This window comes from Balaenoptera borealis (genome assembly GCF_965194805.1).
Source record: "Balaenoptera borealis genome assembly, chromosome: 20".
In the NCBI taxonomy this organism is placed as follows: domain Eukaryota; kingdom Metazoa; phylum Chordata; class Mammalia; order Artiodactyla; family Balaenopteridae; genus Balaenoptera; species Balaenoptera borealis.
In genome coordinates, this window is record NC_138879.1 from 44,218,835 (window position 1) to 44,244,562 (window position 25,728).

General features: G+C 37.2%; 1 protein-coding gene across 9 annotated transcripts in view; it reads right to left on the bottom strand.

The window, feature by feature from the left end:
* The window catches only part of NF1 (neurofibromin 1), a 260,230-nt gene that overhangs the window by 197,641 nt on the left and 36,861 nt on the right, over window positions 1–25,728 (bottom strand). For 8 of the 9 annotated variants that reach the window (XM_082371271.1, XM_082371274.1, XM_082371270.1 and 5 more), the window contains exons 2-3: window positions 5,119–5,262; window positions 3,279–3,362 (exon numbers count right to left, since the gene is read on the bottom strand). The exons of the other annotated variant lie outside the window; for it this stretch is intronic. In XM_082371271.1, the coding sequence (XP_082227397.1) occupies window positions 3,279–3,362; window positions 5,119–5,262 (228 nt within the window). The remainder of the gene's footprint in view (window positions 1–3,278; window positions 3,363–5,118; window positions 5,263–25,728) is intronic. 9 annotated transcript variants of the gene reach the window in all.

Sequence of the window (25,728 nt, forward strand, 5' to 3'; positions counted from 1 at the left end):
TTACTAACTTACTTCGGCATCTCTAAAATATAAGAAAATTCTCCAATATATCTTCAATGCAATCATCACACCAAGGAGAAATAAAAAATTCCCTTAGATCAGCTAATACCCAAACCGTATCCAAATTTCCCCAACTGCCCCCTAAATGTCTTTCATAGCTGTTCTTGTTTTATTCAACCAGGATCCAAAAAAGGTTCACAGATTGCAGCATGATTGTAACATTCCTTTAGTCTCTTTATCCTAAAACTATTTCCCCCTTACACACCATATAGATCATTTTTATTTTCCATAACATTGACTTTTTTTAAGAAAATAGACCAGTTGCCTTACAAAATGTTGTATATTATTGACCTGATTATGTCTTAGTGGTGAAACTTGTTCTCCTAGTTGTTACATTTTCTGTTAAGCTGGAATCTAAATATAACAGTCTGATTAGATTCAAGTTAAACACTAGGTAAAATTCACTACAGTTCGTATTACATCACATCCGAAGTACATAATGCCAGGTGGTCTCTCTGTTAATGACACCAAGTTTGATAACTTTGGTGTTAACACTGAAGTTTCTACTTTGTAAAATAAATCTCTACAATTAACAAAACAGCCAATGGATAAGCTACCCTTAGTTGAAAATAGACTGTTCCACATCAGTATTTTACCTAACGGCTTTAGTATCCTTATATGAATGACAATTTTGATAATACCAAGCATGATGACAAAGAACAAATTTTTGTAAGTGTGCTATGATCAAATCTGTAATTGCATTCCAAAAGCTTTCAGATGCAAATACATTGAAATATTTGGACAGTAAATAAACAGATATCACAAAAACCTGCAAAATTTGAGTTACAATGCTCTTTCTTATTTATAGGCTAACCAGACAATACAGGTGTTGAAACCAACTCCAATTAATATACAAATAAAAATTATAGAAGTGTTCAATCTTTTGAATAATGGTCATATATACAGGATCAAAAATACTTAAGATTCCTCAAATTCTACAAAATTTTACTCACAAAATTTTGGTTTTAATCATGATATTGATAATATTTGTTCACTTTCATTTAGCTAGTTCAACTACTAATATGATAAATATGTACTATAGGGCTCAGTTCTTAAACTGTCTCAACTTACTTTGATCTAAAAAGGAAAATCAATAACCAGCAAGGACCTACTGTAAAAAAAAAATTTTTAATCAAAAATAAAATAAATAAATAAGTAAAAAGGAAAATCAGGACACAACCATAAAGTCATTGAAGGCAATCCAGAAAAACACAGCTGTTCAATAATATGAATAGTATTATTTTTAATTATAAATTTAATTTAAAAATTTATACATTTTCAATAGAGCAGAGCAAGCTAATATATATTTTATGTATTATAAAAGCTGTACCATGCCCACTTAGTAGGGCTTCAATTAGGCTATCTCCAAAGAGTATCAAATTAAACAGGGATCAATGATATCAGTGATCATTATCCAAAATACCTTTACCACTACCTCTCAATTATAAATGTTAATGGAGAAAAGATGTAGAACTGAAGAGGCAATAAACCAGCCTACCCCCATTCAAACACAGGTGTCACTGATATATTGGCATCTACAATCAAAGTAATAAGACCACTACAAAGAATTGATTCAAGAGAAGTTGAAAAATTGTCCACCTTCAAAATTCCATCATCCTATTTAACAGCTTTTTTGCTCTTTCACTCTATTTTACAAACGAACAGCCCATCACAAATTAATACATAGCACAAAGCTAAAACAGAACTAGCTCGTCCTCAATTTAAGAAGAAAATTTATAAGCACTGTCGCACAATTTTGGAATGTGGACAAGGGTCAGTAAAAGAATTTAAAACATTATGCTTAGGTTTTGTGGCCTATAGTCTTAAATATTATACTTCTCTTCCCTAAGGATACATCATTGTGTGAATGTAATTATTTTTTCCAATTCCCTACCCTATCCCTTTTCCAACTCCCAACGCTACCCCTTCTTTAAACACTTTGACTGTTCTCTCTGTTCTCAATTGATCAGTCCTCATATGTCAGAGTCCCTTCCCATCTAGTTTTACTAAAAAGAACAATTGTAACATATGTGGAAGAGAGAAGCAATTCTGAATAAAAGCAAAAGATGGGTCAAAGGAAGAGAGATTATAATCTCAGAAGAAATAAGTTAACCCCAATACATATTGAATAGACAGATCTTTAAAATGGAGGTATTAAATTTATATACTTATGTAAACTCCTACCATTCTCCAGGAAGAATTAAAGCTACTGAAGTACAGAAGCACTATGCTTTATACAACAGAAACATTCTTGGGGACTTCCCTGGTGGTCCAGTGGTTAAGAATCCACCTTCCATGCAGGAGATGCAGGTTCAATCCCTGTTCGGGGAACTAAGATCCCACATGCTGAGGGGCAACTAAGCCGATGCACCACAAATACTGAGCCTGCACGCCGCAACTACTGAGACCGCGCACACTGGAGCCCACGCACCACAACTAGAGAGAAGCCTGTGTGCAACAACCAGAGAGAAGCCCGCCTGCGACAACTAGAGAAGGCCACACGCCGCAATGAAGAGCCCGCGCACTGCAACGAAAGATCCCGCATGCTGCAACTAAGACCCGATGCAGCCAAATAAGTAACCAGAAACATTCTTGAAAAATTTCTAATTAAGTCATGGTTGAAAACTCTGAGATAACTATTTAGAGGAAACATGAGAAACAATTGTTTTGTACTCAACTACTCCTCCACATATCTATTTTATATGTTCATATTTACATAACAAGTGTTCTTAAGGTAGGATCTATCACAGTAATAGTAACAGTTTTAATTTTTTAAGTTCTCTTTTACATAGATTTGAAAAGTAAAATATAAAATCAGATTCACACAGGGGGAAACAAGATTCTCTTGGTCTTTAACATCACATTCTTTGACAGCTAAGCAATGCTACAGGCCTAACCAACTGGAGAAATTAGTCAAATGAAATAGTAACTTTTCCACAAAATTTTTTCTAGAAAACCTGAGAGAGAGAGAGATGTAACTCAAGCTTAACACTTTATAAGTAATCTTAATATCTATTTAATTTACAAAAGATGAGAATATAATTTTTTCTTGAAAACTTCTCTATGCTACCCAGTCAGCTCTGTTAACAAAATTCATTTTCGTACGTCTTAGACAGAAAGTCCATGCCTCTTCTTGTCCACACCTGTGCTTTAGTACATCAGATCATTCTCAAAACTGAAGGCACAAAACCTGCCTATTCAAGAATAGATTTACTCACCCCAGCAAGACATTTTTCCAGTGTATCCAATATAATCAACTGAGAGAGATATAAATTTTTTTCAGCAGCTTCTCCAAATATTCTCTAAAAGAAAAGATATTCAGAACACTAAAAGTTGGTTATTACTCTCCACTACAAATCAGCACACATCTGAAAAGTGAGGGACTAAGGATCAAGAAAATCAATAGATAAATCATTGTATCTCCCAGATCATAGTATAATTAAATCTATTATTTCTGATTTTATCCTAATGCTCACACAAAATAAATTCTCAGGCAAACAATCTGCCATCAGCCTGCCACAGTAAAAGATACTCTGGTTTATACTTTAAAAATATGTAGTAAATGTACTTTGAAACAAAGAGCATTAAAGAGATGGTAACATTAGGAAAATCCCATGTTCTGTTATTTTTTAAGTAAAATTTAGATTTGAACAATATAGAAAAAAATATGTAGGATTTAGATACACATATAGATCTTTACCAGAATCTTGAACTGAACATTTAACCACACTTTGATGCCACAAAATAATCAAAGCCTAACTCTTACAGCAACAAAATGCTGTAACACCAATTAAAGCGAGTTTTAAGCATTCACTATCTTTAAATCAAATACTACACTATTAACAGCAGACTATGGTTTCCGCAATTCAGTTTACTCAATAAGCACTAAATGAATGCCAATATCTCAATACTGTTTTTGTTTTTAAAAGAAGGGTCCAAATACTAAAACATTTTCAATCTGAGAACATGGCCACTTATCTATAAAAGTAAAATCCTATCAGTATGACCCACACACTATGCAACAGAAGAGTTCCATAAAATCTTAAATGTATTTCTGTAAGTCACTTTACATATTTATAAAAGGTCCTTTTTTCAGAAAATCTTAATTTTTTTCCATAAAGAGAAAATATGATTGCCCACTCCTCCAGTTTACCAATTTTGTAAGCCCGGGGTATCTTCCAATCAACTTTTTAAAAAGAAAACACACCAAAGATGATGTGACTATGAAAATGGTACTGATTTTCACAATCTACAACCAGAAATCAGTTTCACTGCTCAATGCAAACAGTATAAATTGTGGTTATAAGTGCTCAAAACAAGCAGAGCAGTTTGGAGTTAATCAAGAAATAACCAGATCAGTTGTTCTGAACTGAGTATGAAGGAGATTTTAGATAGAAACTGACACAGAGGAAAGAATCACCTGACAGCAAGAGGAGAAATAATATGTTCAAAGGTACAGAGAGAAAATAATTGGAGCACCTTTAAGTCTAGGGAATGTAAACAGATTTTATAAAACAGGAAAAAAAGAGGCAATTATGAGCTTTTGACAGTGGAAATACTTGATGAAATAGGTATTTGAGGAAAACTGTTTCAACACAGGTTCTCTACCATGGAATCTGTTACAAGTTACAGGACGAAGGAAATAAAACAGCATCTTCACAAAAGCAATCTCACATTTTAGGACTACAAAGTCATATTTTATTTACCATCTACTTAGGACTGGGACAATCTAATATGTAAACATTCAAATGAGAAGCTAAGGAAAAGATTTTAATAGATTACTATGGTCAATTTAAATATGACAAAATCTGTATGAAATCGTAATTCCAGAAAAATGGAACAGTAGATAGGGTCACAAATAAGACAAGTATCTAAGAAAAAGAATTAAAATCTAAAAAGAAAGTTAAAAGGTTACCTGTGCTCATCCATAAATTAAGATGAATGTTTATGTCCAGAGTCCACAGAAAATGACTTTACATACTTCAAAATATGCTGTTCCAAATTTTAAAATCAAAAACAAACCAAATTCTCCCGTAAAACAGTAATGCAAACACTCACCATATTGTTAACATTCTTTAAGATAGTGGTGAGGCCGCTTATAACCAAAGAAAACTTGTATTTGGAAATATTGATAAGACATTCCTTGTTGTGTTCGGTACTGACTTTGGTATGTGTGTTCTGCTGTCCTGTTTTTATTGGAAGCTGAGGGGAAAAAAAAAAAAATGTTAGCTTACATTTTAAAATGACTACCGAGAACTCTATTTCTCATTGAAAATCATGAGATATTAGGAAAATTTTATCAACCACAATTACCTATATTTGTATCTCAAGCTCCAATTTTCAATATATAAAGGAATTTATAGCAAATCTAAAATTCTTTAGAAATTTCAACTTTTTGCAGCTTTCTTTCTAGAAGTCATAAATCTCTATCTACAAAATTAAATCTTTACCCAGCACTATGTAAGACAGAATGATGACTCAGAAATAGAGCTACTTCCTTGTAGCTAAAAATTATTTCAGAGAAAAATGTCTGCAATAAAATGCAATCTTTTCCTTTATATATTGAACTCAAGCATTAAAAGAACAACAGACCAAGAAAATCTATGCCTTAGACCTCTAGTCAATAATGGCAAATAACGGCAGACTGTGCAGAAAAGAAAACAAGCTGTAAAGCCTGGAATATACATAGTAAGACTGATTCCGGTAAGATAATCACCCGCAGGTACACAGCTGAGGGAGTAACAGAACAACAAAGAGATAAATCTCATGGAAAAAAATATCTTTTAAGGGAGATATTATATTTATATTTACCTATATTTATCTGAGAATGAACTAAGTCGCACTACCAGGAAGTTCATCTCTACCCTGTTTAAGAGCAGCATTCTGTACTGAAAGCATCACGAATATATTTACTGTTTAAATATTAGATCCTGCTAACACTAACAGAGAACACTGATGAGGTTCCTCCGTGAAGAAACAAACCTGAGTCCAGCTTCCTCATTTTTAAAATGGTGCAACAAAAGGTGGAAAGAGACCAAGCAGCATGCCCAAGTTTGCTTAGTCAGTTAATAATGTGACTAATTTGATGGTAAAGAAATACTAAATAAAAGAGGAGAAGCATGTTTAGGGTTTAGAAGATAGGGCAGAACAGAAGCTACAGAATTACATAATGTTACAAGATTATGGAGAGAAAAAAATCTGAAAGACCAAAAAAAGAGGATTGTAGAAGATGGCAGTGGCTGCACCAAGAGGAAACTGTAATGCAAACTGTGGACTTTGGGTGATTATGACACGTCAATGTGGGTTCATCAATTGTAACCAGTGTACCACTCTAGTGGGAGATGCTGATAATAAGGGAGTCTGTGCATGTGTGGAGGCACAGGGCATATGGGAAAACTCTTCACCTTCCACTCAATTTTTCTGTGACCCTAAAACTGCTCTAAAAAAATAAACTGTTAAAAAATGCAAATAAATACCCATAAGATCTTTTACATTTGATATTAAGAAAATTAAGAATTGTTAATATCCTTAAAAAGAGAGAGAGAGAGAAGATGGCAGTGGCTGCAATGTAGCTTGTGAATCTCCCCAAATCCCTCTGTGAGGGTTCATTTTACATGTCAACTTGATTGGATCATAGAGCACACAGATATTTGGCTAAACACTATTTCTGGGTGTGTCTCTGAGGGTGTTTCCAGATGAAATTAGCATTTGAATAGGTGGACTCTGTAAAGCAGTTTGCACCCCCTCCAATGTGGGTGGGCATCAGCCAATCCACTGAGGGCCTGAATAGAATAAAAAAGGCAGAAGGAGGAAGAATTGGTCCCTTTTGCTTAACTACTTAAGCTGAGACATTGATCTCCTGCCCTTAGTGTTCCTGGTTCTCAGGCCTTCAGACCTTTCTATCTCCCCTGTATTGGTTCTGTTTCTTTAGAGAACCCTGACTAATACACCCCCTCATAAAATAGCAAAGAAGCTAGAATCGCAAAACCCATGGACCATATCTACATCAAAATTAGGGGACAAGGCACCCCACAATAACCAAAATACAAGCAGCAAATAAGAACAAACCACTTACAGCTACAAAACTGGTGTGGTATAAGCATCTGTGCAAGAGAGAGCAGAGGGAAGCAGAATGTTTGATGGATCTGACAAGGAAAATCCCCAAACTGCATTACATCCTCAATGAAAATTACAGCAGGACAAGTTTAGAAGCTTAGCTAAAATACAGGGGTTTTTGTACACATGGCAATTGGCACATGTGTGCAAAAGGTCTACAATAAAGTCTGAAAAGAAGAAAGCACACTTTAAACCATCACTGTCTAACAGAACTTTCTGTGGTTAGGATATTATACTATATCAACAGTGTTTATTACAGTAGCCACTAGCCATATATGGCTATTAAGCACTTGTTATGTGGCTAATGCAAATGATGAATCAAATGTTTAATTTTATTTTAATTTATTTTACTTAAATTTAAGTAGACATTGTACCCACTGGACAGCACAGTTCTAAACTAACCAGTTAAAGAAACACTCCCTTCAAGGATGAAGCCCATGCTGAGAAGAAATTGCTGAGATTCACTCCAGACTGAAACAAGAACAACAGGGCAAAAGAAAAAGATCCAGATAAAGGTGGAAAAGAGGAAGGAAGCCAAGAGAGCTCACAAAGAATGAGATGACGTATTCATTTAATTTCATGAAAGCAATAGAAGAGCTCCACAACCATGAAGATAGAAATTATCCTGGCCCACATTTCTCTCCTACCAATTCAGGAAAACTAATTTCACATAAAAATGAGCAACAGAAAACACTGTAGTCAAATCATATGTGAAGTTATTTTGAGAAAAAAGAAGAGACAGAATAACATTGCAACAGAAAATGAAAACATGCCAAAAAGATATGTTCACCAACAGATGAAACTGTAAATTATTAATTCAAAATGAGCCAAGAGAAATTTTTTAAATGACTAAAGATATGAAATAACAAATTAGAATTACAAATAGAAATAAGTTGACAAAACTCAGGAAAGAATTAGAAAAAAAAAGAAAAATCATTTCAGAAGTGAAGACTAACCAGAAGATATTAAAGAGTGAATAAAACAAAATATAGGGTTTCCCTGGTGGCAGAGTGGTTAAGAATCTACCTGATAATGCAGGGGACATGGGTTCAAGTCCTGGTCCGGGAAGATCTCACATGCCGCGGATCAACTAAGCCCGTGCGCCACAACTACTGAGCCTGCGCTCTAGAGCCCGCGAGCCACAACTACTGAGCCCACGTACCACAACTACTGAAGCCTGCACACCTAGAACCCATGCTCTGCAACAAGAGAAGCCACCACAATGAGAAGCCCATGCACCGCAGCGAAGAATAGCCCCCGCTTGCCTGCAACTAGAGAAAGCCCGCGCACAGCAATGAAGACCCAATGCAGCCAGAAATAAATAAATAAAATAAATTTATTTAAAAAAATATATATATATAATGCTTTAAGAGAAAAAGAAGGTAAATAGGAGGAAAATTCTAATATAAAAAAAAAAGAAAAGAAAAGAAAAATGAGATGGGATTTGCAATGAAGTGACAGACAGGCAAACAAGATCCAACATATGTATAATAGGAGTCCTCAAAGAAGGAAATCAAATCAATGGAGTAGAATGAATATTAGAAACTAGAATTCAAGAAAACGTTGCTGAAATTTTTCAAAAGCACTTGAAACTATATATTTAAAGGGCATACCGCATACCTGGAAAAACTGACCCAGAATGACCAATACCAGGGCATATTTTAGTACAACTATTGACCTTCTGTGAACAAGAAAAAAAAAAAAAATCCTTTGAACATTCAGGCAGAAAGAGAAAGCCACTTACACAAAAAAACAAAAATTAGACTGTCATCAGACTTTGACAATACTATATGCTAATAGAAAATGAAATAACATTTTAATATTCTCAAGAGAAGATAAAGTAAACCAAGGATTTTATATGCAGGCAAACTGACTCCCAAGTACAATGGTGACAATCAAACTGTTCTGAACTGCAAGAACCCAGGAAATATTGTTCCTGTAAGCCTTTCCTGAGGAATCTACTAGAGGATATACTTCAGTCAACCAAAGTAACAGGAGACACATCCACATTACGAAGGACCATTAAATACACATTTATTAAAAGAACTGAGAATAAATGACGATAGTAAGAGAAAAAACACACTATGTAATTGCTATGTGTAATGACAGTATAGATACAGTACAATTATCAAAAATGGGGAGAGGGTAGTGAGAGTATACAAAAAGTAGGATGTTTCCTGATTACCTTATGGTACTAAGAGTAAAAGGGTATTATTTTAAACCAAATGCTGGCTGAGGAGATGAGAATAAGTTACTAGCTGTTTCAATATTGCTTACAGAAGAAAACCACTATATAACAACTTCCCCTCCCAAGAAAGGGAGGAAAGTAGAGTACTATACAAAGGCATCAATATAAAAGTAACCAACAGAACAAAAATACAAACTGCTGGTTTGTGCTGGGTGAGCAGTGGCACAAGCCCACCACCAGATGCTTAGGTGAAAACCTCTACAGAGGGGGTAACTAAATACAGCAAGAGTTTCCCACGTGGCTCTCTTTAAGCTTCTCCTTCACAGTCCCACTTCAGTGGCTGGACATAGTTGGCTTCTCAGATTTCCCTAAAAGCTCCAACTTGTCTACCCATTGCCACTGATTTAGAGGATCTGACTAGTGACTCCTTCTCTGATCCTCCAATTCCCCCTTCTAGATCTTCACCCCGTGAGTCCTCTCAAAATTGTATATGGTCTAATTTCCATAATAAGTCCCTTCCCACATTACACAATCAGCTTCCCTGACTGAACCCTAATACAAAAACCTTCTGAAATACCAAAAAATACGCTGGGAGAGCAAATAACATAGACCACACAATTAAAAATGACTTAAATAAAAGACTTGTATAAATATAAATGTAACATAAAAAATATGACAGAAATGAGTCCAAATTCATCAAACTACGGAACAGTCTCCAGGATATATCTTTAAGTTAAAAAAACAGGGTGAAGAAAAGAGTATACAGTATGCTACCATTCATCTAAGAAGTGGGAGGAGAAATAAACACACACACACACACACCTCTTCACACATACAAAAACAGAAGGATGAAACTTAAAAACTTTTAAGTGGTTACCTTTAGGAAGTGAAAGAAAATAAAGGAGAGGTGTCGAGGATAGAATCTATATTCCCTGGTTTTTATAGATTTTATTTTGAAATTATGTAATTTATGTAAATATAAAATTAAAATTCTAAAAAATAAAATAGAAATCAAAAATAAACAAATGAACTGAAATTTGTATCCAAATTTTTAATGGCATAGTCACAAAGAGAAGAACTATTCTAAGTTATTTTAAATCATATTAGGTTCACTTCCTAATGGAATATACTCTAGGGACAAAAATATGAAGATAAATCTTGATCCTGTATGTATTGTGGGATCATGGAAATAAGTGATTCGGTGATATTTTAATTCTGTCACTACTGGTGTCATTAAAAACTGCGACTCTCAGTACAGGAGAGGAACAGTAAAGTAAAAACCCTGTAGTCTTGAATTGGAACTGGAAGTATCTATATCAATTCTTAATGTAGTTTTATCTTGTATGAAGAAAATAAAATATATTTTTCCCCCTTTGTTTGCTGAAAATGCCTAGAAACAATGACCAACCCTGCAGTAATGATCTTGAGATTCCATTTCCTGGTAAAAGGAATTGGGACGCCTTCAGAAAATGGCTGATTCCACATCTGAGGCAAAAAGGTACATGATGAACCTGGAACACTTTGTCATACCAGATAGCAAGAAAGCTGCCAAAGAAAGCTATCAAAGGGTCGAGTCAAAAAGACTCAGGAATAAATTTTGAGGAGGCTCCCACTGACCAGAAATGGAATAATTTGAACACTGTTAAGGACAACAATTTTAATTTATTGAAACATCAAATATGTTTTAGTCTATACTTCTGCTTCCAAGGTAGAGTAATTCACAGCAAAACAACACCTCCCTCCCCCAAATTCACACACACACAAAAAAGAAAAAATACAAAAATCAACTGTTTAAAGATTTTAGAGAGCTACTGAAGGAATGAGGACTAGAGAGGCTAAGTTTCCAAAAAAGGGTGAACTATGGAGAAGCCAGCAAGGTGATCTTCTGCAGCTGTTTCCTCCCGCCCTGGGGCATTTGCAGAATCTGGGCCCCCCTACACACAAAAAAAAAGTCTTTTTTTTTTTGCCTTTCCCAAGCAAAGTACCTCTGTTGAGGGAAAGAGGAACCATCAGAGATTCTGGTTGTCACTGAGAGCTGGAGTGACACAATTGAAGACATGAGGGAGTCTCAAATGCATAGTTGGGTGGAAAATGGTAAAAAAGCTAAGCCAAAAACTTCTGAAAAGCAGAACAGAATTTCAAAATCTCACAGCTGCAGAAGACAAAGATTAGAGTACAGAACCTGCTAAAGAGAGAGGGACCCTAGTAAATACACCCAGTTCTTAATTGTACAGCCTGGAGGGTAACATCCTAAATAAACAGGGGCAAATCAGAGCAAATGGAACTTTTGTACATTACAAGTAGGAGTGTAAATCAGTAATTACTTTGGAAGACTGACATTATCTGCTAAAATGGAACATATACATACAGTCATTCCTCCAAATCTGCAGGACACTGGTTCCAGGAGCCCAGAGGATACCAAAATTTGTGATACTCAAGTCCCTTATATAAAATGGCATAGTATTTGCACATAACCTACGCACATACTTACATATACTTTAAATCATCTCTAGATTACTTATAATACCTAATAGGATATAAATGCCATGAATAGTTTTAAATACAATGCAAATGCTACGTAAATAGTTGCCAGTTGCTTGGCAAATTCAAATTTTGCTTTTTGGAACTTACTGGAATTTTTTTTCCCCAAATATTTTTTATATGCATTGGTTGAATCCACAGGTGTGGAACCCACGGATACAGAGGGCCAACTGTACTTAGCAACTTCACTAAGTATATACCCAAGAGAAATGTGTACATATGTTCACCAAAAGATATGTTCAGCTATGTTTATAGCAGTGCTTTCGTAATTTCCAAAAACTGGAAACACTCCAAATGTCTATCAACAGCAGAAATGGTTTTTAAAAATGGTATATTCAAACAAAGAAAAACTCTACAGCAATGGGAATAAATGACTTACAGCTATAAACTTAATTTCATAAATATAATACTGAGTGAAAGAAGTCAGAACAAAAGATCCCTTACTGTATGATTGTTACACAAATTTCAAAAACATGTTAAATTCAAGTCAGGATAGCAGAGACCCTTGGGAAGAGCAAGTAATGACCAGAAGGAAAAGGAAGGGGAAAGAGGAGCTCCTGGATTGCTAGCACTGTTCTATTTCCTGATCTCTGTACGGGTTACACTGCTGTGTTTACTTGGCAAACATTTATTGAGCTGTATATTTACATACATTTGTGCATCTTTCCATACTTATAAGTCAATGGCAAGTTTGCTAAATATATACATATTTAAATCCATGAGTTAATGAAACTAAAAAAACAAAAACAAACTGGTCGCTCCTAGTGGATACAGGGGAATTTTGGTAGACACTGAGGCACTGCTCAGCTCCCCCTTCACGTAAGGACTTAACTGCCGGAGAGCTGTCAGTCAGCACCTTAGGGATCGCCTCACCTGCAGAGAATGATCCTGCCCAGGTGAAACCCTTCCTGGGCAGCCCACATCCAATGACCAATTGATATGGCAATATAAAGGCCGGAATACGTCAGCCCAATTCTGGGAAACTCAAAAGGGCCATTCTAGCTCCAGAGCTCCCCAAAGGGGTTGGCCAAACCTGATTCTGGGCCTGCATTATACCATGAATTCTGCATCTGCAATCCTCCCTTCTCTCAGGTGTGCATCCCAAGGGAACACCTTAATGAACATCCTGCACTAGGCTCTCAGGGCAGACGGAGCAGGTGCTAAGATGTGAATTTAAAGCTGGCAATGAAGGAGAAATAGTAACCTCAAAAACAATTGAATTTGAAGAATATTACTGAACTATTTGAGCTCTGTGAAAAAAGATAACAGAAAGCTGACTGCCAATTAGAAGCTAAGTATGAAAGCCAGAAGGCCTCTCTGGAAGCACACAAAGATGCTCTCCTCTCCTCCAGCAGGAAGGCAAAGAAACCTAAGGACAAGAACCAGAATTATCAGAGTTGCTAGGCTCCAAAAGTTAAACTCCCAAACAAGGCAGGTCTGCTACGCCAAGATGAGAGAGCTGTGGTTCGCAAAGAATAATAAGACTCTGACACATGTAATGGAAACATCTGGGTTGGTGCTCCCCAAAATCTTTTATCTCCAAACTGCCCTGAACTGTCAAAGTCTACAGAAGTGGCCCATTACTGTTACTAAGAGCAAGCATTCCCCACGCCTGTGTGAAGACAATTCAGAGGCCTCTCCCCTGCAAGACAACAGATGTCCCCTCAGGATTTGCCACCACCTCCCCTCCTGGCCAAAGGGGTACGAGGGAATTTTGGGGGTAATGAAACTTCTTATATCTTGATCATGGTGAGGATTACATGAATGTGTGTATTTGTCAAAACTCAGAGTTAAGCAGTATAAATTCAAGTGAGAGTGTTATAACATTAGGGCATTCAATGTAATCCCTTTGGTAACCACAAAGAAAATAGCTGTAGAATATACAAAAAGGAAATGAGAAAGGAATTTAAACATTCCACTACAAAAAGTAAACACAAAAGAAGACAGTAATGTAGGAAATGAGGGACCAAAAAAAGCTATAGGGCATATAGAAAACAAATAGCATGATGACAGCAGTACATCCCCTCTTATCAGTAATTACTTAAAATGTAATTAGATTAAACCCTCCAATCAAAAGACAGATTTGGCAGAATGGATAAAAACACATGACCCAACTATAAGTTGCCTACAGGAGACTCACTCGACATCCAAAGACACAAACAGGTTAAAGAAGAAGGAATGGAAAAAAATATTCTATGCAAACAGTAATCAAAAGAGAGTAGGCTGGGGCTTCCCTGGTGGCGCAGTGGTTGAGAACCTGCCTGCCAATGCAGGGGACACGGGTTCGAGCCCTGGTCTGGGAAGATCCCACATGCCGCAGAGCAACTGGGCCCGTGAGCCACAATTACTGAGCCTGCGCGTCTGGAGCCTGTGCTCCGCCTAACAAGAGAGGCCGCGACGGTGAGAGGCCCACGCACCGCGATGAAGAGGGGCCCCCGCTTGCCACAACTGGAGAAAGCCCTCGCACAGAAACGAAGACCCAACACAGACATAAAAAAAAAAAAAAAAAAAAAAAAAAAAGAGAGTAGGCTATACTAATATAAGACAAAATAGATTTTAAATCAAAAAAAGTTATGAGACAAAGGAGGACATCATAAATTAATACAAGGTTCAATACAGCAAGAAGATAGATTATAAACATTTACATAGCTAATTACAGACCATCAAAATACATGAAGCAGGGACTTCCCTGGTGGCACAGTGGTTAAGAATCTGCTTGCTAATGCAGGGGACACAGGTTTGAGCCCTGGTCTAGGAGGATCCCACATGCCACAGAGGAAATAAGCCCATGTGCCACAACTACTGAGACTGCACTCGAGCGCCTGCGAGCCACAACTACTGAAGCCCACATGCCACAACTACTGAAGCCCGTGTGCGTAGAGCCCATGCTCCGCGACAAGAGAAGCCACCGCAATGAGAAGCCCACACACCACAACGAAGAGTAGCCCCTGCTCACCACAACTAGAAAAAGCCTGCGTGCAGCAACAAAGACCCAACACAGCCAAAAATTAATTAATTATTTTTTTTAAAAAAACTTCATGTGACATGGTCACAATTAAAAAAAAAAAAAAACACATGAAGCAAAAACTGACAGAATTGAAGGGAGAAACAGAGAGTTCTACAATAATAGTTGGAGACTTCAACATTCCACTCACAATAACAGAGAAAACAACCAGACAGAAGATAAGTCAGGAAACAGAGGACTCAAACAACACAATAAAACAATTTGACCTAATATACATGTACAAAATACTCCATCCAACAATAGAATATACAATCTTCTCAAGTGTACATGGGACATTTTACAGGTTAAACCATAGGTAAGAACACAAATAATATCTCAATAGATTTTAAAAGATAGATATGCAAAGTATCTTCTCTGACCACAATGGAATGAAGTTGGAAATCAGTAACAAAAGTAAAACTGGAAAATTCACAAAACTGTGGAAATTAAACATTATACTTTTAAACAACCAATGTTTCAAAGAAGAACTCACAAGGGACATTAGAAAATACTTAGAGACGAATGAAAATGAAAACACAACAAATCAAAGCTTATGGGATGCAGTGAAAGCAGTGCTAAGGGGGAAATTTATAGCCATAAATGCTTACATTAAAAACAAGGAAACTAAAAAAAAAAAAAAAAAACACGGAAACTTTCAACTCAACAACCTAACTTTACAACTTAAGGAACTAGAAAAAGAAGAACAAAGGAAACCCAAATCTAGGAGAAGGAAAGAAATAAAGATGAGAGCAGAGATAAACAAAATAGTAATAGAAAAACAATAGAGGAAAATCAATGAAATCAAGAGTTGGTTCCTCAAAAAGATCAACAAAATTGACAAACCTTTAGCTCAATGGACCAAGAAAAAAGAGAGAACACTCAAAGCACTAAAATCAGAAATGGAAGTAGGGACATTACTATCAATTCTACAGAACTAAAAAGGATTTAAAGAGAGTACTATGAACAACTGTATGCCAAAAAGATTGGAAAACCTAGATAAAATGGAAAAATTCCTAGAAACACAAAACTTACCAAGACTAAATCACAAAAAAAATAGAAAACCTGAACAGACCTATAACTACTAAGGAGATTGAATCAGTAATCAAAAAATCTCCCAAAAAAGAAAAGTCCTGTACTTGATCACTTCACTAGTAAATTCTACCAAACATTTAAAGAAAAACTAATACCAACCCTTCTAAAGCTTTCCCCCAAAATTAAAAGAACACTTCTAACTCACTCTATAAGGCCAGCATAACCCTGATACCAAAGCCAAAGACACTACAAGAAAATTATAGACCAATACCCCTGATAAACATTGATGCAAAAATTCTCAACAAAATACTAACAGAATTCTGCATCACATTAAAAGCATTGATTATACACCATGACCAAGTGGGATTTGTTCCTGGAATGCAAGAATGGTTCAACATATGAAAACTGATCAATGTGACACACCACAGCAACAAAATGAAGGGAAAAAAAACCCACATGATTATCTCAGTTGTCAATACTACACAAAATGATCTACAGAGTCAATGCACTCTCTATCAAAAATCCTAAAGACATTATTTGCAAAAATAGAAAAACCCATTCTAAAATTCATATGTATCTCAAGGGACCCTGAATAGCCAAAACAATCTTGAAAAAGATGAACAATCTTGGAAGATTCACACTTCTTGATTTCAAAACTTATTAGAAAGTTACAGTCATCAAAACAGCATGGTACTGGCATGAAGACAGGCATGTAGACCAATGGAACAGAACAGACAGCCCAGAAATAAACCCTCTTGTATATCATCAAATGATTTTTGACAAGGGTGCCAAGACCAATTAAAGGAGAAAGGACAGTCTTTTCAACAAATGGTACTGGGAAAACTGGGTATCCACATGCTAAGGAATGAAGTTAGACCCTTACCTAACACCATATACAAAAAGGAACTCAAAGTGGATCAAGGACCTAAATGTTAGACCTAAAACAATTAAACTCTTACAAGAAAACATAGTACACTTCACGACCCTGAATTTGTTAATGATATCTTGGATATGACAACAAAGGTACAGGTTACAAAGGAAAAAATAAACAAACTGGACTTCAAGAAAACTTTAAAATTTTGTGCATCAAAAGACACTATCCAGGGACTTCCCTGGCAGTCCAGTGGTTAAGACTCCATGCTTCCACTGCAGGGAGCATGGGGTTCGATACCTGCTTGGGGAACTAAAGCTCTTGCATGCCACACGGTGAGGCCAAAAAAAAAAAAAAAGGCACTATCCACAGAGCAAAAAGGTAAACCACAGAATGGGAGAAAATATTTGCAAATCATGTATCTGGTAAGAGATTAATACCCAGACTATATAGAGAGCTCCTAAAACTCAACAATAACAAAAACAACCTGATTCAAAAATGGACAAAGGACTTGAATAGTTATTTCTCCAGAGAAGATAAACAAATGGCCAATAAGCACATGAAAAGATGCTCAACATCACTAATCATTAGGGAAATGCAAATCAAAACCCATTAGGACGGCTAACATCAAAACACACACACACACACACACACACACACACACAGAAAACCAACAAGTGTTGGTGAGGATGTGGAGAAAATGGAACCTTTGTGCGTTGCTGATGGGAATATAAAATGGTACAGCCACTGTGGAAAACAGTATGAAATTTTCTCTAAAAAATTAAAAATAGAATTACCATATGATCCAGCAATTCCACTTCTGGGTATATACTCAAAAGGAGTGAAAGTAGGATTCAAAGAGATATGTGTATACCTACGTTCATGGCAGTATTATTCATAACAGCTAAAACATGGAAGGAACCCAAGTGTCCACTGAGAGATGAAAGGATAAGCAAAATGTGGTATATACATACAATGGAATATTATTCAGCCTTAAAAAGGAAAGGAATTCTCCAGAATGCTACAACATGAATGAATCTTGAAGACATTATGCTAAATGAACTAAACCAGTCACAAAAAAGACAAATACTGTATAATTCCACTTATACAAGATACTTAAGGTAGTCAAAATCAAAAGACAGAAAGTATAATGGTGATTGACAGGAGCTAAAGGGAGGGGAGAATGTGGAATTACTGATTAATAGGTACATAGTTTCAGTTTTATAAGATGAAAAATTATGGGGATGGATAGTAGTAATGGCTGCACAACAATGTGAATGTATTTAATACCACCGAACTGTACATTTAAAAATGATTAAGATGGTAAATTTTATGTGTATTTTACCACACACAAGAAAAGAAAAAAGACTATATACATAAAAGGACACATAATATAAATTTATACATTAATTTTTCAAAATCTGAGATCAGGGAAGAATTCTAACAAACATTTATTGAATATCCGCTATGTACCAGATAGCAATGTAGGTGCTACAAACACAAAGATGAATAAATGTACCCTCAAGGTATCAATAATTCTGAAATTATCCCCTAATCTCTCTTCTGTTCTCCCTTTTTCTTGGGCAATCTTGTGTATTCACTGACTATCCTACTGATTACTACTATGATGACTGCTAATGACTAAGCCCCAAGAGTCTCATTCCTTGGTGGACACACCCTGTATAATTCTCTTCCTTAAGAGTGAGAAGGACTTGCAACTATGAAGGGATATCCCTTTCATGACTGTTATATTATATGGCAAAAGGGACTTTGAGGACGCAGTTAAGGTCCCTAATCAGTTGACTTAAAAGGGAGATTATCTCAAATGAGTCTGTCCTAACCAGGGAGGCCATAAAAGAGATCTGAAACAGCAAAAATACTTTCTGTTGGCCTTGAAGAAGCAAACTACCATGCTGTGGGGAAGGCCACATGGCAGGGAACAGCAAGAGGCCTCTCAGAGCTGAAGGCCTCAGTCCTACAACTGTAAGGACCTAAATTCTATCAACAACCAGTGAGCTTGGAAGAGGACCCCAAGCCTCAGATGAGATCATAGCCCTGACCAATACCTTGATTTCATCCTGGTGAGAACCTGAGCAGAGAACCCAGCTAACCAGTGCCCAGATTCCTGACCCACAGAAACTGTGAGATAATAATTTTGTATTGTTTTAAGCCACTATGTTTCTGGTAGTTTGTTACATAGCAATAGAAAACTAATACAACTACCAAATCCGTATGTTCAAATGTGTCATCCAAATGCCTATTTGGTATCTCCACATGGGTATCTCAAGGCACTTCAAAGTCAGTGTTTCTAAAATTTAATTTATAATCTTCCTACCATGTTTCCTATCTTAGTAAATAGTACCACAATCCATCAAGTTTCTCAGATCTGAGAGTCATCTCTGACACTTCCATTATTCCCCTCCTTTCATCCTCCTTTAGTCAGTCAGATTGATAAAAATGAGAATAATAAATGGGTACACACAACTCAGCTCTACCCTTCTTTACTTGGGAACAGGCTTGTTACAGAGTACAAGAATTTTCCTCTATATCAACATTCCAAGAGTTGATCAGGGGACTCACCCTGCAGAAGGGAGTAACCAACACTGCCTGAGACTAGGTGGGTAAGTCTGCCTAATTCTGAGATTTAGATAGCAGGCCCACTGGGTCTCCAACTTCACAACTTCACACTGAACACACACATACATACATATACACACAAATATTTATATATTTCATATATATTTTGGTCTCTACCTTTGGTCTTCTGTTTCTCAACTTGTTCAGAAAACAAAGAGGGAAGAAAAGTATACGCAGGCCCCCCAGGCTCTCATACCAGCCCTAAAATCTATGTAGAAAAAAAAGCAAGATTAGGGGTACTAAGTGACCAAGATTCTATCAGATAAGGTGGTCAGGAAGAGCTGACATTTGAGCAGAGACCTAAATGAAGAGAATGGGAAGACCCATGCAAAGGTCTAAAGAAGAACATTCAAGGCAGCAGAGGCAGGTAAAATACATCTGACGCTGGAATGAGTGTGGCACATTCAAAGCCTAGCAAAGAGGCCACTGTGGCTAAACTAAAGGGAACAAAAGAAGAAAATACAGGGGATGAGGTCAGAGAGAGAAGCAGGGATGGGTCAGATCATGAAAAGCCTTGTGGGTCATTTTAAAAGCTCTGAATTTATTTTGAGTTTGATGGTGTGGCAGATTATATTTTTCAAATACAGTCATGGTATCTCTCAACCCACATGCTCTCCTGTAATAAGATCTTGCCATTCCCACATCAAAAAGTGGAGTCTATTTTTCAACTTTCTTGCAACTAGGCAGGTTCTGTGACTGTTCTGACCAATAAAATATGGCAGAAGGGACACTGTGCCAGTTCTAGGCACAGCCCTTAATTGGTCTGACAGTTTTTCTTTCCCTCCTCCCTGGAAGCCAGCTGCACGTAAAAAGTGTGATTATTCTGAGACCACCATGCTGTGAAAAGTCCACGCCACACGGAGAGATTGTGAAGAATGAGATGCCATGTGGAGACAGAGGTCAAGAAGCACTGAGGTGCCAGACATGTGACTGAAGAAGTACTGGGAGGGATTCTCCAGCCCCAGCCACCCCAGCCAACACCTTGTGGCACACTGTTGAACCCGTCATGAATTCCTGACTCCCAAAATTGTGAGCAAAATAAACAGGCCATTTTAAGCTATAAAGCTTTGGAGTACTTTGTTATGCAGCAATAGGTAATGAAAAAGAGAGGGGAAGAAGATATTGAAGGGATGTAAACAAGGGAGCAACATGATCAGATTCACGTTTTTTAAGAGTCTTCTTGGGACCTCCCTGGCAGTCCAGTGGTTAAGACTTCCCCTTCCAATGCACGGGGTGTGGGTTCGATCCCTGGTTGGGGAGCTAAGATCCCACATGCCTCGCGGCCAAAAACCCAAAACATAAAACAGAAGCAATATTGTAACAGAATTCAATAAAGACTTCAAAAATGGTCCATATCAAAAAAAAAAAAATCTTAAAAAAAAATTGTTAAAAGAGTCTTCTTGCTGCTGTATGTTAGAAGATAGTCTAGGCAAGAGAAAAATGGTAGCTTAAATTACGCTAATAAAAGTAGAGGTGGGACTTCTCTGCTGTCGCAGTGGTTAAGAATCCGCCTGCCAATGCAGGGGACACGGGTTCGAGCCCTGGTCCGGGAAGATACCACATGCCGCGGAGCAACTAAGCCCATGCACCACAACTACTGAGCCTGCGCTCTAGAGCCCGCGAGCCACAACTACTGAGCCCACGTGCCACAACTACTGAAGTCCATGCACCTAGAGCCCACGCTCTGCAACAAGAGAAGCCACTGCCATGAGAAGCCCACACACCGCAACGAAGAGCAGCCCCTGCTTGCTGCAACTAGAGAAAGCCCACGTGCAGCAATGAAGACCCAATGCAGCCAAAAACAAATTAATTTTTTTTAAAAAGTATGTCCTTAAAAAAAAAAAAAAGCAGAGGAGAAGTAGTGAGAAGATATTATAATGGATTTGGAAGATGGGGGGCTTATTTAAAATGGCAAATTGATTCTGAAGTTCACTTGAAAGGACAAATTTGTGAGAATACCAAATAACTTTCTGAAAAACAAGAACCAGAGGAAACTTGCATTATCAGGTACTTAAACATTCTATTCAATATTAAGCTTTTATAACAAAACCAATATATTATAAGGATAAACTAATTATAGTCATAGAGCAGATATTAGTATGTACATAGAAAGTAAACATGATAAAGTTAATATTTCAAATCAGAGGTAAAAGAATGATTTGTCAACAGAGCATTTTAAAATACGTGTGTGTGTGTGAGAGAGAGAGAGATTAAGAACCTAATGTAAAAAAAGAAAAACAGTCATAAAACTATTAGAAAAAATACTGAAGAATAATCTCATAATATTTGGGTAGGACAGATTTTCCTAAACAAGACAAAATCCAGAAGCCATTAACAAAAAAACACCAATATATTTACTTACATAAAAACGTTTTAATCCTGCTTTAAAAAAACAAGACACTACTGACAAAGAAAAAGACAAGTAACAGGAAGTAAAAGAATGTGCAACAACTAGCAGCCAAAAGGTTTACATACTAATCTAGTATAAGGTTATACTATATTTATTTATGTTTATTTATTTATTTATTTATTTATTTATGGCTGTGTTGGGTCTTTGTTACTGCACGCGGGCTCCCTCTAGTTGCAGTAAGTGGGGGGGCTACTCTTCGCTGCGATGCGCGGGCTTCTCATTTTGGTGGCTTCTCCTGTTGAGGAGCATGGGTTCTAGTCACAGGGGCTTCAGTAGTTGTGGCACGTGAGCTCCATAGTTGTGGCTCACGGGCTCTAGAGCACAGGCTCAGTAGTTGTGGCGCACGGGCCCAGCTGCTCCGCAGCACGTGGGATCCTCCAGGACCAGGGCTCAAACCCGTGTCCCCTGCATTGGCAGGCAGATTCTCAACCACTGTGCCACCAGGGAAGTCCCAGGTTATACTGTACATTAATAAGACTATTTAATGCAAAAACTGAAGAAATACGAAGCAATTCACAGAAGATGAATAGTCAATAAATATATGAAAATGTGTTCATTTCACTAATAATTTTAAAAGTGAAAAATAAAATGAAACCATTTTTGTGATTCTACAGTTTTCCAAAATAAAGTTAAATCCTATTGGAACTCATAATAAAGAAATGACTATGCCTGGAGTGGGCATATTTAAAAAAAAAAAATTTTTTTTTTAAGATAAATTGTATTTGAGAGGTAAAAATGAGTTAATTTTTTTCCTCTCTTTTACTTTTATGAATTTCTCTTACTGTCAATTGGCATGTATTACTTTCCCAATTGGGAAAAAAACTCCTTTTTGAACACTTCATGCTACTTTATATAAAACTTTGGGTATTACCGCAGAAATGTAAAGGGCCTAAACTACAGGAAGAAAAATAACCTTTTAATATGATCTGTATTAAACTGTTAGCTACTTAAGATAGAAGATTTCAACAAGTAAGAGGATTTAGCAAGAGAAGGCATAACATTGAGCAAAGCACTGTGAACAATGGATAATTTGTTCCTAGTTGCACTCAGAAAATTCTTGAAAAGGTCATAGGCTAAAATCTTTGCCTCTGTGTACATTTTAACCAATTTCTAAAAAGCCCTCAGACCATGATGGGGTTGGGAATGACATTAAAATTCACTTAATATAAGTCTTCATCTAAATGAGAAAAAAAGCAAAGAAAAAAATCATACTGGGGGAAAAGACACCTAGAAAAAATCATGCTACCAAAAAAAAAAAAAAAGACAAATAGGCTCTAGATACCAAGTAACAAACACAAATCAGGAAAATGTATCAAATATTTATACTGGTTATATTAACACATTTCCCAAAGTGGACTCTGCACCAGTGGGTTGACTTTATATGACTTTATATGGCACCTAATGAACTTTAAAAAATTTAAGTTTTACATTCATTTTAACATGTGATACAAAAAAAATATAATTAGCACTATGATTACAAAGATACTATTCCTTTGACAAGGCTAAGTGAAAAAGGTAAGCCAACTTAAAGTTAAGCTAAGTAAAGGACACAGGATATGGCTAAACTAATAGTACATAAATGATTAAAGGTAGGAAAATACTGCAATAACATTCTGAAATTTAATACCGAGCTCATAAAACAGGTTATTAAATAATTAACTGTTGTTTTTTTTTTAATGGACACTGTAAGACGATATGGACACTTGTAGGCAAGGAGATTAACAGAGAGCCAAACCAATTTTATCAAGAAGTGAATTCCAACATCATCCTTCCCTAAACACTTCTTACTTTTAGTTTATTCCCTTCCTACTATTCTGAACTTACCAACTACCCAAGTTTTTCCATACATAGAAGTCTCTGATTCACAAATAAAGAACCTATTTATACCAGTAGTCCCAAATACTAATGAAGTTCCAAAAGCAGATTCCCAAATGCCCTTTCCATTGTCTCCAGATATCTACCACGGCAGGGGAAGATTTGTTTCTGTCAAACATAAACTTGGATCACACTGTTCCCATAAAATACGTTGGCTCTTCCTTTCCCTTCCTCTCCCTTCCCTTCAGTAAATAATTCAGTACAAAAGCCATTAAGAGGGGTAGAGCAAGGTAGGCATCTGTGTGTGTTTCGGGGAGGAGATGCAGGAGTCGGAGCAGGATGAGTAAGGCATTTGTGTAGAAGAAATGGAGCATGAACAGGGCGAAGAAGGTGTCCACATGTGGAAGGCAGCCCAGCAAAGGGTGTCAGAGCATGAATGGAGTAAGGAAAGACTCCCATTGAGAGGGTAGCCAGGCATGGGGTATTAGAATCTAAGCAGGGTGAGAAGGGTACCTACATGGGAGAGCAGGCCACATAGGGTGTCAGAGCTGAAATGGGATAAGGAGGGTGTCCATAAGGAGGATAGCCCAAAGCTGGGTTTCACAGCCTGAGTGAGACTAAGAGACAAGAGAGTGGGGCCCAGCCAGGGGAGTTGGGCTGTGTTGGGCATCTGCATGACGAGGGAGAGGGTGTTCTGGCACAGAACAGGGTGAGAGGGATGTCCACATAGGGAAGCAGCACAGGGTAAGGAATACGAGCTTGAGCAAGGCAAGGAGGGCACCCACATAAGGTGGGGGTGGCGGTTCAAAAATCAGGGGCGTTGGAGCCCAAGCAGAGTGAGGAGGGCATCTGCACTTGGGAGCAAGTGGTGACAGGGAATGACAGTGATGGGAGATTGGTTACATGAAGGGAGAATAATCAAAGAAGTATATATGTTAAGAATAATGACAGCCAGGTTTCTTAACTGTCAGAGAAAGAAGTTACAAATAAAGAAAGGGAGAAAACTACAAAGGACCCTCGTGTTGAAATAAAATTAGAGGCAGTGTAAACACAGAGCTTTCAATATATAGATATGGAAATTAATATTGATATAAATATGTATACACACACACATACCTGGAATGTGTGGATAGGACTACGTCTATTCCCTAGCTCTGTCCACTAAGAAGACTTAGAAACAAGGACAACTCAGTAGTAATGAGTCAACCTAGCCCCTATATCTTGGTTTTTAAAAACCATTCTCCTCTGAAAGGAACCAGGGCTCCTTAGAGAAACAGCTGATGATTCCAGCTCCGAAACACAAGGAAGATCCAGAGAAGTCTGGAACATTTTGTTATGTCAGAAAAAAAGGAAATGCTCAAAGAATGACGGAGACATGTCAAAAGGACACAGAAGCCAGACTAAGGGGGCTCTCACTGGCCAAATCTGGAATAATTTGAGCATAAAAATAAATAATGATAAAACATATCATCCATTGAATAACAGAAACAATTAGTCTGTACTCTTAGGAATCGCTGAATAAACTAAAAGCTTGATGAAGACTGAGATATTGGGATTCCCTGGTGGCGCAGTGGTTGAGAATCCGCCTGCCAATGCAGGGGACATGGGTTCAAGCCCTGGTCTGGGAAGATCCCACATACCACGGAGCAACTAAGCCCGTGTGCCACAACTACTGAGCCTGAGCTCTAGAGCCCATGAGCCACAACTACTGAGCCCGCATGCCGCAACTACTGAAGCCCGTGTGCCTAGAGCCCGTGCTCTGCAACAAGAGAAGCCACCGCAATGAGAAGCCCGCGCACCACAGCGAAGAGTAGCCCCTGCTCACCGCAACTAGAGAGAGCCCACGCGCAGCAACGAAGACCCAACACAGCTAAAAATAAATAAATAAAATAAAATTTTTTTAAAAAAGGATCCATTTAGAAAAGAAAAAAGACTGAGATATTTACACAGTTTCTAAGCATGCCCATACAATGTAAAGAGTAATTCTATAATGAAGAAGTTTGGCTCATCATCTTAATGAAGTTATCAAAGTTAGCATCATCAATAGCTGGACA